At 38.3% G+C, this 12083-nt stretch overlaps 1 protein-coding gene across 2 annotated transcripts in view; it reads left to right on the top strand.

Annotated features, from left to right (window-relative positions):
• Col24a1 (collagen type XXIV alpha 1 chain) overlaps positions 1-12083 on the top strand; it is a 298351-nt gene that overhangs the window by 168761 nt on the left and 117507 nt on the right. For both annotated transcript variants that reach the window (XM_045137919.1, XM_045137918.1), the window contains exons 29-32: positions 3452-3505; positions 3750-3794; positions 3920-3964; positions 8399-8452. In XM_045137919.1, coding sequence (XP_044993854.1) covers positions 3452-3505; positions 3750-3794; positions 3920-3964; positions 8399-8452 — 198 coding nt within the window. The remainder of the gene's footprint in view (positions 1-3451; positions 3506-3749; positions 3795-3919; positions 3965-8398; positions 8453-12083) is intronic.

Genomic DNA, 12083 nt, shown 5'->3' with positions numbered 1-12083 from the left:
CCACAGTTCCGGTGGGAACTGAACTTTTATTGAATGGGAAAGCCAATTCACTTACTTTTTTTTAAAATTGAAGTCTTTATTTTTTATCTTCATTTTTATTAGATGTGGACATATTTAGTATGTAAACAACACATGTTGGTACCATCCTTTTCCTCCTCCCTGCCTCTTTTCCTAAGAGGCTTCCTCACTGAGGGTGCAGGTCAACTCCATGGGGATTGTGGGTCATGCATTGTGGGGGCAGCAGTCAGGTATGGGGGAGGGGCAATGTCTCTGTGCAAAATGTCCCAGCCTGTGGCTCTAACAATCTTTCCGCCCTCTCTTCTCCTACTCCACTCCCCCCACACACCCCAAATAAACTCACTTGTCTAATTAGATTTTCTATTAGTGCTATCATCATTTGACCGCTTACTCAGAAAATAAAATCCAAGGAAGATATGGAAATTCTGGGTTTTCAAAGTACTGGGTTGCCAGAGAAACACATTTTCAGTTTAGATCTTGCTATCTGTATTATTTGTGAATTTAGTCACTCGATCTTTATCAAATTCACCTACTTTCATTACTTCCTCAATATGTACTGGTATTTCCTACAAGGCAGAGAGAGGCTAGAACAGAAAGCAATGTAGGAGTGCAAGTCTGTTCCTTCTGCCTCACCTTTTTAGAGGCAGTCACTGTCTTGTTTTTGCCACCTAGAAGACCTGTCTAACTGGCCCTCAAGTTTTGGGATTCTCCTGGTTCTGCCTCCCATTGCTGTAGACATACTGGCATTACAGATGTATGTGCCTCCTTCATCTTCTTTTATGTGGGTGCTGAGGATTTGAATTCAGGCTTGCAGGCTTACAGAGCAACTATTGAGGCACCTCTCTAGTCCAATGACTGGTTTCAAGTGGGAACTCCCCTCAGGACTTAGCTCTGATAGTTCCATTATCTTAAAACTTAAATGGCTTGTATTGGTTCTTCTGTGGCTATTTAATGTCCCGTTAAGTCCTGAATTCAAATGGGAGGCAGAACCAGGAGAATCCCAAAACTTGGGGGCCAGATAGACAGGTCTTCTAGGTGGCTAAAACAAGACAGTGGCTGCCTCTAAAAAGATGAGGCAGAAGGAACAGACTTGCACTCCTACATTGCTTTCTGTTCTAGCCTCCATACATGCACAGTGGCATGTGCACCCTTACTACACACATGCACACACACACACACACACACACACACACACACACACACATACACACATACAATAATTTTTAAAATGTTCAGTCATCTTCTCGTTGTCATTCCTTTGTTATTCTTTTTGTCATTTTTAGTTGCTCAGTTGTTTAACATCTCTTTGCACTCATTATTTCTCCTACCACACAGTCATCTTCCCCCATGTGATAGTCAGAACTTTCAATCTCACCCCCTCATGTCTACCCACATTTTCTTTAGAGTGACTTCTCAGAACACCCTAGCGACATGAGTGCATTTCACCTGGGCCACTCTCTAGTCCTATTACCCCTTTTCTTTTCTTCATTATACTTAACAGCCTAGTTTTACTTATCCTTTAATCTTACATGTTTATTAACTTACTTATGAATTCGTGCATTTCTCCTTCTTTCTACGATGTCCTGTAAGCCTGAGAGTGGGCACTTACTAAATGTTTTGGAAATTATGAATCAACTAAATTAAATCCACCATGTTTCTAACTTACCATTCCAGGTGTTGCACAATAAGACTATCATTTGGTTTTCGAGGGAAATGGGAAGAAGGGGGAGTTGATGACAGATTACAGAGTATTGTGAACACAGGCTGAGAAACAGGGCTGGAATTATGGCTTCTGCTTTAATAGGACCAGTGAAGGTTTAGGTCTTCATGGAGTGTGAAGGCCCTCTCCAAGCCCACGACACAGTGTCCATGAGTACAGCAGGGACAGTCCTAGTATAGGAAACAGCTTCAGCAGTATGCCACTGCAGCCAATCTTACCTCGGTTGTGACCCCAAAAAAGCTAAAGTCAACCAACAGGCTCTGTCAAATTAGCATCTGACACCAATGTCTATCATCACCCTACACAGAAATCTGCCCATGCCCATTGCAACCTCACCGACATATAAACTGCAATCCTTCACCTTTTTGGTCCCCATCCTCCTTTCTTAATATTTCTCTAAATGTTATCAACAGCATATTTATCAGTTAGTTTCTTATTGCTGGGACAAAACATCCTACCAGAAGCATCTTTGAGGGAGAGTTTATTTTGACTTGCCGTTCAGGAGAATGAAGTCCACAGTGGCAAGGAAAACGTGGCAGGGGCAGGAAACCAGCATGACATCGTCACATCGGCGGGGGGAAGTAGAGAGAACAGCAAGCAGGCTAGACTGCAAAACCTTAGGGCCTACCACTGGTGACATGCTTCCTCCAGCAAGGCTGTGCTTCCGAAAGGTTCCATGATCTTCCAGAACAGTGCCACCACCTGGGGAACCAAGTGTTCAAATAAATGAGCCTAGAAGGGACATTTTCATTCAAACCACAACAGTAAGCAAAGTTTCTTAAATATTCAAAGCTCATGAGAGCTGACCTCCCACAGCTAAATACTACCTTCATTCCTATTACAAATGTGCCCATCTTGGAATCTTCCTCTCTGTCCTTGACAGGCCTGATTTCCTTTGTATTAGAGTTATTTGATTAATCTTTTCATTCTATAGGCTTCATAATGAAAAAAACTGTATCACAGTATATATCTGCATACCACTCAATAGTTACTTTTTTCACAGTAGATGTTCAGTTTGAGGCTACTGAACTGAGTTGTCCCTTCAGAAGGTCTTCAAGATCTTCCGTTATGGTTATCATTTAGACAGGAAGAACATTTCATCATTTGAATTCAGAATAGCTTTTGCAACTAGCGCTTCTCTGCAGGCAATTACTGAGTGACTCTTGTGAGGATTTAAATTTGCATTCATGTTTCCAACAGCATTTCTGTCCCCTTTTTGTGCCCTGACATCTTCCAGTAACTACCAGCAGGTACTTGACAAGTACAGTATCATCAGAACTCACCTTTTAAAGATGCAAAGACAAAAGCATTATTCCAAAACTGGGAAATTTAAGGAGACTGTTTAGGCAAACCCAACACCTTCAAGCCAATGCAGAGCATTTTAAGAATAAATACTGGCTGAATACTGAGTCAATAATGAAGTGAACAGAATACCCAAATAATAAACTTATTTGGCAGACACCTTAACAGCTGTCATAGTTATTTTTATAGTTATCTAATTTACTGCATGGCATAAAATATTATAAGCATGGTCTTGACTATCCCAGGCAAAAAGACTCAGCCGTATTCTTTCTTGTGGTCAAGGCATAAAAACAGTCAGGAGTTTGTAAACTGAAGAAGAAGATCACAGTGTCTTTGTCAGTAAGAATACAAAACAATAAAAGAAAGAACATTTTAAATTAGTAACAGGAATTTTTTTTTCCCCACTTCTAGGGACCACGAGGATCAGATGGTCTCCCGGGGGAACAAGGTATACAAGGTGCCAAGGTAATTGCTGATTTCCGCATTTCATATGCAATTAACTTTTATGCAGCCCGTATGTTAGCCCTGTCAAAATGAGGCATAACTTCACAAAGTACATTTTTTTCTACACATACAGACACACACATATACAATGTTGAGCTAGACAGTGTTGAGCTAGACACTTGATGCCTTGTTTTTATGTATGCGAACATGGAAAAGGCCGTAATTCAAATTCTTACTAATTCATCGGGCATTGATGTTTTGTTAGGGTGAAAAAGGAAATCAAGGAAAAAGAGGGCCTCACGGTCTCATTGTAAGTAGCAAAATATCTCACATTAAGCATGAACGTTTTAAGCCTTCCTTGCCTCCTTGGTTCTTTTCCCTATGATTTTTGGGAGGGATCTCTGTGCCCTAAGCATTATTTTTTTTCTTGTGCAGGGTAAGACTGGAAACCTTGGAGAGAGAGGAGCTCAAGGGAAACCAGTAAGTAATAAAAGCAATGAAACTATCAACGGCTTTTAATCTGCCATGGAGGTGAGGGAGTGGTGCTGAAACAGTGTTTTGGGAATTTTTGACAAATAAAAATTATATATATTGATGGAATACAATGTGATATTTTCATCCATGCATAATTTATGAAGTGATTGTCCATTTAGTCTCCGCTTAGTATTTAGCATGTTAGACTTGGATAATACAGTTCTTATCTTCCTTTAGTCATTAGATCACTGTTTTGTTTCAGCAGGTTACTTAACCATTCTGGACTTTGGTTGTACCTATTTGTAAAACGATGATGGCAACAATTACTCTTACTTCATTCAGTTATATCCCTTTTTTTCTGTAAAAACTCATTTCAGAATCAAACAGTTTGATATGTAATATGATAATAAAGCGAATGGAAGAAACTTATTTTGAGGTTTCTTGCCTGGTTTCCTCCTTTCTCACCTGAGGGCTCTGTGTTATCACACCTTCTTATCCTACGCCTCTAGGAGTCTAAAATTATTTTTTTTTTATCATGCATGATATCTTCCTACCATCACTAAGTAAGTAAGGGTGTTATATTGAAAAAAGGTACATACATTTGTACACATACACGTATGGGATTTTACAAAAATGAGCACATAAGATAAATGTGTAAGTATTTTAATTATTTCGGTTCAGAATCATCATTATGATGACATTTTGATTTGTCATATAGATGTATGTTATAGTCTGAGTTAGAGGATAATATAATAAAAATAGATTACAGCCAGGGGGTTAGAAAAGCATAAAACAAAAGTGCTTTGACGACTGTAGTTACTGTCACCAATGTCACTGTATTTGCTGGTTCCTCTTTGAAATCTGCTGCCCCCTGCCTGTTGCTTCTTGTAATAGCAGTGTATTTGACAGTGGCCAAACCTAAAACACAGGACACTCAAATGAGAAAAAAAGTGTCCTGAGAAAGAATTGTGCTGTTAATCAAAGGCATTCCCTAGGACTATCCCTGGTCGTGCCTGCCATCATCTGAGATTTTCATTATCACACCGGTGTGGATGATGTCGCAGTAGTTTGACCATTTGCTATACTGTAGACAACAGCACAGGTTGCAGAGGACGAAGTTTGGAGCACAGGTTCATTCCTTTCACCTTGAAAAAAATGTGAGGCCCACAGAAATAAACTTATTGACTCATTTTATATATTCTTGACCTCCCTTGGAATTTTATCTTCATCTTCAGCTAGAATAAATGTGATATTTCATGTTTGAATTCTTCAGTCAAATAAAGAGTACTAAGATCATTTTGCAGCCCTATCTTTTTTAAATTTGTTTATTTTTATTAATTAGTTTAGTACTCAGTGAATACAGTCAGGCTGGTCCCATTGCTAGACTCGTCCATGTCCGACCCCCTACCCCTACCCCATCCTTGTTGAGGTGTATGGGTCATGCATTGTGGATAAGCGAATTTCATAAGAAGAGTCAGGTCACCTTGATGGATGACAGGTTGGTCACAAAAATCATGAGTTTATAATCATTGTTGAACCTTAGTTAATTCTTTATGTACATTGCTTCCTCCTTGATTGGGCAGAGATTTGCGGGGTGTAAAAACCAACTAGGAAGAGCCAGATAAGCACCAAGGATTCATTTTATCCTTCAGTGTCATCTTAAGAGTCCCCCAAGTCTTCATATACTTCCAATAACGTGCAATACTGTACAACACAGGTACATTAGACATTACACTGACCTTTAGTCTTCTGTTTCCAAAACAAAGATAACCGTAAATAGGTTGTCTATCTATGTTTTATTTTCCTCACTTGTAAAATAAAGTGGCTGATGAGATCTGTAAAACATCTTCAATCTCCAAATAGGAATAATTCTTTTCTTATTACTTCTTGGACGTGAACACAAACCTTTACACAAGCTCTATCATAGTCTTTAAATTTGAAAGCAAAATATTAAGTAAAAACTCTATAAATAAATAAATAAATGTAAAACTCAGCTAGAAAGGCCATGACCTAGTGGCTTTAGGTCATAAAGTCTAGGTCACTGTTTTTTTGGTTTCCTGGCTCATAACAGTTCACTAACTACTAAGCTTTAAAAAAATAGTTATCTTATCCTCTCTTCATCCCTTTCCTACCCCGTCCCAGCCCTCCCCAGTCTTTCATAACTACCATTCTTTTTTTTTTAATTTTTTATTTATTTATTTGAGAGCAACAGACACAGAGAGACAAATAGAGGGAGAGAGAGAGAATGGGCGCGCCAGGGCTTCCAGCCTCTGCAAACAAACTCCAGACACGTGCACCCCCTTGTGCATCTGGCTAACGTGGGACCTGGGAAACCGAGCCTCGAACCGGGGTCCTGAGGCTTCACAGGCATGCGCTTAACTGCTAAGCCATCTCTCCAGCCCTCATAACTACCATTCTATTCTCTAATTCTATGAGGTCAACTTTTTTAACTTCCACATATAAATAAGCACATGTTGTATTTGTTCTTTGTGTGCCTGGCTCATTTGCTTAATATAATGTGCAATATTTCCATCCATGCTACAACAAATAATATTCTACTTTAAGCTAAGTAAGATCCCAATTTTGTGTGTGTGTGTGTGTGTGTGTGTATGTATATGTATATATATGTACATATATGGCATTTTCTTCATTCACTGATTAGTTTGATTGCTTGGCTATTTTGATTGCTATAGGAAATATGTGGAGACAGGTATCTCTTCAACAGATAATTTTATTTCTTGTGATATGCAGTCAGTGGTGGAATGTAGGATTATATGTTAGCTTGATGTCTGTTAATTTTGAGGCACATCCATACTGGACTAATTTGCATTTCCACCAATAGTGTATTAGAGTTCCTCTTTCCCAAAAACCCCATCAGTATTTGGAATTTCATCTTTCTTATTTCTAGTTTAATACAATATTTTTCATAGCTTTGAAGTTTTAAGAAAACAGTCATGTGTTTAGCTGTAGTTGCTAGCCATTCCAAGGTCAAGAGACTAGAAAATGAAACTTTTTAAAATAGTTTATGTATCATCACTGGTTAACATCTGGTACATCTGAGCAAGGAAGGACCAGAAAAAAGAATGTGGCTTGGAATTCTGTCTACTATTTTACAACCTACTTCATATCTTTGGCTCACTTTCATAGTACCAAAGGTGGTATGAGTTAAAGATGAAGACATACAAGGAAGTGAGAGGTTCAATATGGTTGTTTCAAGCCATATAGGGTCTGAAACCCCTGTCTTGCCACATTTTAAGAAAATGTTATGATCATTAATGCACCACAATGATATTGTGTTTAAAGTAAACCAACATTTTATGAGAGAAAGAAAGACAAAATTGGTTCACCATGGCCTCCAGCCATTGCAAATAAACTCCAGATGTGTGGGCAAGTACAACCTTGCACATTTGCATCACCTTCTGCAAATGGCTTACATAGGACCTAGAGAGTAGAACATGGGTCCTTAGGCTTCACAGGCAAGTGCTTTAACTGCTGATCCATCTCTCCAGCCCTAAAATAAGCCAAGTTTTATATCAATATTGAAAGCATAGAGAAGACTAAGTTCAAATTAGTTTTGGATAATTATTTGTTACAGTATAGAGTGAAGATTAATTTAAAGAATAAGGGTAGGGGCTGGAAAGATTGCTTAATGGTTAAGACACTTGCCTGCAAAGCCTAACAACCTAGGTTCAGTTCTCCAGTACCCATATAAGCCAGTTTCACAAAGTAGCACATGCATCTGGAGTTCGTTTTCAGGGGCTAGAGGCCTGGTGTGCCCATTCTCTCCCCCGCCTCCCTCGCTCTCTCGTTCGCTCTCTCTGTCTCCATATCTCTCTGCTTATAAATAAATTAAAAAAATAAGAAAAACAGAGGTATACATAGCTGCGTGTGGTAATGAACACCTGAATACCAAAAGCTGGTAATAAATAATCTTAGTATTCATTGATAAGTGAATAACAAAATGGTGGCATATATGGCCAGTGGAATAGTATTCAACCTTAAATGGAAAATTTTGACAATGATCCATCATGGATGAATCTTAAAGACATTGTACTAAGTGAACAAAGCCAAATGCAAAAGTACGGATATATATGCTTTCACACGAGATACTGAGATGAGTCAAACTTATAGACACAAAAACTGGAATGTGGTCTCCAGCGAGCAGTGGTAGCAATGGCGGGGAGTTCGTGTGGCTCCATTACAGAGCTTCACATGGCTATGATGAAAAGGTTCTGCGGGTGGAGGAGTGGTTACTTCCTCATCATTGTGACTCTACTTAACTAAAGATCTGCATTCTTAACAACTGCTAAAATGGTAAGTTTTATGTTATGCATATTCTTGACAAAAAGAAAAGTCTCTGTAGTGAAGCTAAGATGTATAAGCTAACTAAAACATTCTCCAACATTACTTGTTCTACAAACTTTGCTTTTGTTTGTTCAGGGCACACAGGGACTCCCTGGAAGTGCAGGAGACAGGGGCCTTGCAGGAGAACCAGTAAGTTTATGCTTATCTAATGGTTCTTTACTCATAATATACACTTACCTTTCTATCATTATTGTCCTGCTGTGCTAAGACTGGCCTAGCTTAGAAAGCAGCACTGATCATAGAACCCAGAGACTCAGTTTGAGTATTTTGTTGCACTACAAACAATATTGCATGAATATGCTGTTTGCAAATAGTTTTTAAACTGTATTCATGATTTCATGTAGTCAGATTTGGTACTATTTCTCTGTGTCTGTTAAAAAGAGCATGTTTCTGTTTTCAACAGAGAAAACTCTGTTGTACTGAATCTCAGAGATACTCTTTCCAGATGGTTTGCTGTTCCTATAATTATTATATATACATACAGTAACGTTTATTAGGCCACCTCTGTAAGAAAAGTTATACAGAGTAGCCAACCTCTTTATCTGACAGGACAAAATGGACAAATGAAACAGAAATGCTGTTATACCAACAATACAAAAGCTGAACGTCACAGTTTCATAAATGTGATTCAGTTCTGGAATTTCCATGGAAAATGAACTGTGAAAGAGAATGACCTAGTCACACCTACTTCCTAACAGTTTATTCTTTATTGCCAACAGAGTCATTCTGTTGGTTAATCATGTCAAATGTAAAATGATGTAATGTGCTTCTGAGATTTACAGTACAATATAGTCTTTCAAACAACTGGGTTGACACAAAGGTTATAGATGACGTTTGCATTACTTAGATAGTAGCAAGTGGAAAATTATAACAAATATTATTCTCATCAAACTGTATACATTTTCTGCTTTGTGATCTTAACCTATGATATAAGCTTTCCGAATAATAGGTGTGTGTGTCTGTATGTCTGTCTGTTTGTCTGTAATTTGTGAAGAGGGAAAATGAAAGAATATATGTTGAATATATATAGAGAGAATATGTATATTCTATATATATAAAGAGTTACATACTTTTTCTCTTCCAAATAAAAATTCCAAGATAGGGCTGGAGAGATGGCTAAGCAATTAAGATACTTACCTACAAAGCCTAAGGACCCAGGTTCAATTCCCCAGTACCCATGTAAGCCACATGCACAAGTTAATGAGTGCATGCATCTGAAGTTCATTTGCAATGACTGAAGACCCCGGTGCATCCATTTTCTCTCTCTGTTTTCCTCTCTCTCTTTGTCTCTCTCTCAAAATAAGTAAATAAACAAATAAACTAAGTATAAAATATTTTATCACAAGATATAGCATTAATATTGCACAGCCAAATCCTTTTTGGTTTGCTCTCTGTTTTGTGTGTCTCAACCTGCCATCCTACCACAAATAGTATTTAGCCTAAAATAGTGCAACTCTTTTTGGCATGATTTACTTATCTATGTTTCCCCTATAAAGTTCATAAGCTCCTTGAAGTTATAGTCCAATTCTTTTACCTTGGTAATCTCCCTGTTTAATGCGTGCCATATAAAATCTACTCGATGTGTGTGTTTGTTAAAGTGAATTGACAAAGGGTCATGTTCCCAAAGGGATAATCGTTCAGCCCAGAAGTAGCATGACATAACAAGAAATGGAATGAGGTCTGGTGAGTCTTAATAAAAAAGGCATTTAAGTAGAGATAAGTGTGTCATTAAAGCCATGGCAACAGTACAGATAATATGTTAGGGGTTGTGTGAGAAAAGACTTGTTAACTAAATGACTTTAACAATGCCTAAAATGTTAGTATGCAGGTCACAGCATCATGGGACTGGCAAGTAAGTTACAGGTACATTTATGATGGACATAATGAGCTTTGCGTCAGACATTTCAGTTGCCTAGTCTATCACATGAAGGAAGAAAATTGGTTTAAAAAAAGAATGAAACATTTGTATTTTGACAATAATGAGAACAACATCCTTTCTATAGTAAATACTCAACCATGGCTTCCTCATTGTAATGTATTTCTCCTTAAATAGATTAACATTCAGCCAGGTAACAAATATTTATTACAAATCTATGTTTGAGGTCTGGAGAGATTGCTTAGCAGTTAAGGCTCTTGCCTGTGAAGCCTGAGGACCCATGTTCAACTCTCCAGATCCTACATAAGCCAGACTCACAAAGGTGCAGCAAGTGCAAGATCACACATGTCCACTAGCATCTGGAGTTTGACTGCAGTGGCTGAGGCCCTGGTGCACCAGTCCCCTCTCTCTCTCTCTCTCTCTCTCTCTCCATCTCTATTAAAAAAAGAAAAGAAAAATATGCACTTGGTAAGCATGGAGTTTTCAATCCAGTGGTTAAAGAAACCAATTAAATAATCACAGCCATAAGTGGATAATTAGAAACTGAGTTAAATGTCATAAAGTACAATCATTCCTCAACATTGCCCCTCAGTGGAGCAGGATTCCAGAACATCTCTCAGAGACTAAGGTCTATAGGTGCTCAACTCATATATAAAACAGTATAGTATCTTCCTTCATATAACATAGCCATATCCTATTATATACTTTGATAAAGCTTTTTTATAATACCTAATAGAAAACTATATAAATAATTATCAGAACTTATTATCCAGAGAATATTATTAAGAGAAAAGTCTAGACATGTTCAGTACAACAGTTTTTCTTTTAAGTTTCTCTCTTCATATGATTGAATCTATGGAGGTAGACAAGATAAAGGGGGATAACTATACAGGTCTGTGATAGGCTGTCTTCATCTAAGGGATAGGGGAATCTTCCCTGAACAGAATGTGATCTGAAAGAGAAATAGTAGTCACTTAAGTCCAGAGGAGCAAAAGCTGTCCCAGTGAGAAACCACAAGCTAGAAGAACCGAGTGACAGCGGCCTGGCTGTGACCCAGCCAGGTATACAGCAAGTTCTGCCTAGGGACAGAAAAGAAGGCAGGTGACATCACACAGAGCTTTATAAAGTTATGAACCCTATTCCCAAGGATTTGTATACTTTTCTTAAGAACAACTGGATGTCACAGATGGATGGGGCAATGATCAGATGATTTATCTTGTAAGTATCATTCAAATCAAAAGGTAAAAGGAGGCAAAAGTGGCTGACTTGTGGTAATCCAGATAAGTCGTCACGGACCCCCTTCAATCAGCAAGGAGAAAGAAGTAGGCAGAATGAAAAGATTAAAATGGAGATAAAAGCAATAGCAGATAGAGAGTCTATGCATAAAATATAGTTCCTGAATTTCTGGCTTCTTTTATTAAAGAGATAGATAACATCATTCACTGGAGTGTGTCTGTGGTCTCAAGCAGGATCTGCTACCTGCCCCACTGTATCCAAACAAGCAAACAAACACCCACACCTCTGACCTGGGACACCTAGAGTGGGCATATGTCAGACATGGGCTCAAAGGTCAGCCCCACCACCTGGACATGACATCTGTCCTTTTGGTCACTCGTTTCCTCCTCTGTTAAGTGAGGAAGAGTTGTTAATAACATAGGTACTCCAAAAGAAAACCAGATTTAGAGTCCACGAGCACATTGTAGGTGTTGCTCAGAGAACTGGTATATGTGTATGTAGATGAAAAACAGAGCTTTTTCACACTATGTTAAAACTTAGAGTTTAGTTGTTGCTATATCTGATTTCATGCATTTAATCTTGATTTGCTAAGAAACTCTGCAAGCTGAGTCACACTGGTTTTTTGATGTTAAGCAAAAAGGAAAGCCA

The sequence above is a fragment of the Jaculus jaculus genome, chromosome 19 (genome assembly GCF_020740685.1).
Source record: "Jaculus jaculus isolate mJacJac1 chromosome 19, mJacJac1.mat.Y.cur, whole genome shotgun sequence".
NCBI lineage: Eukaryota > Metazoa > Chordata > Mammalia > Rodentia > Dipodidae > Jaculus > Jaculus jaculus.
The sequence above is the reverse complement of the archived record's forward strand: the minus strand, read 5'-3'. Positions and strand labels throughout refer to the sequence as shown.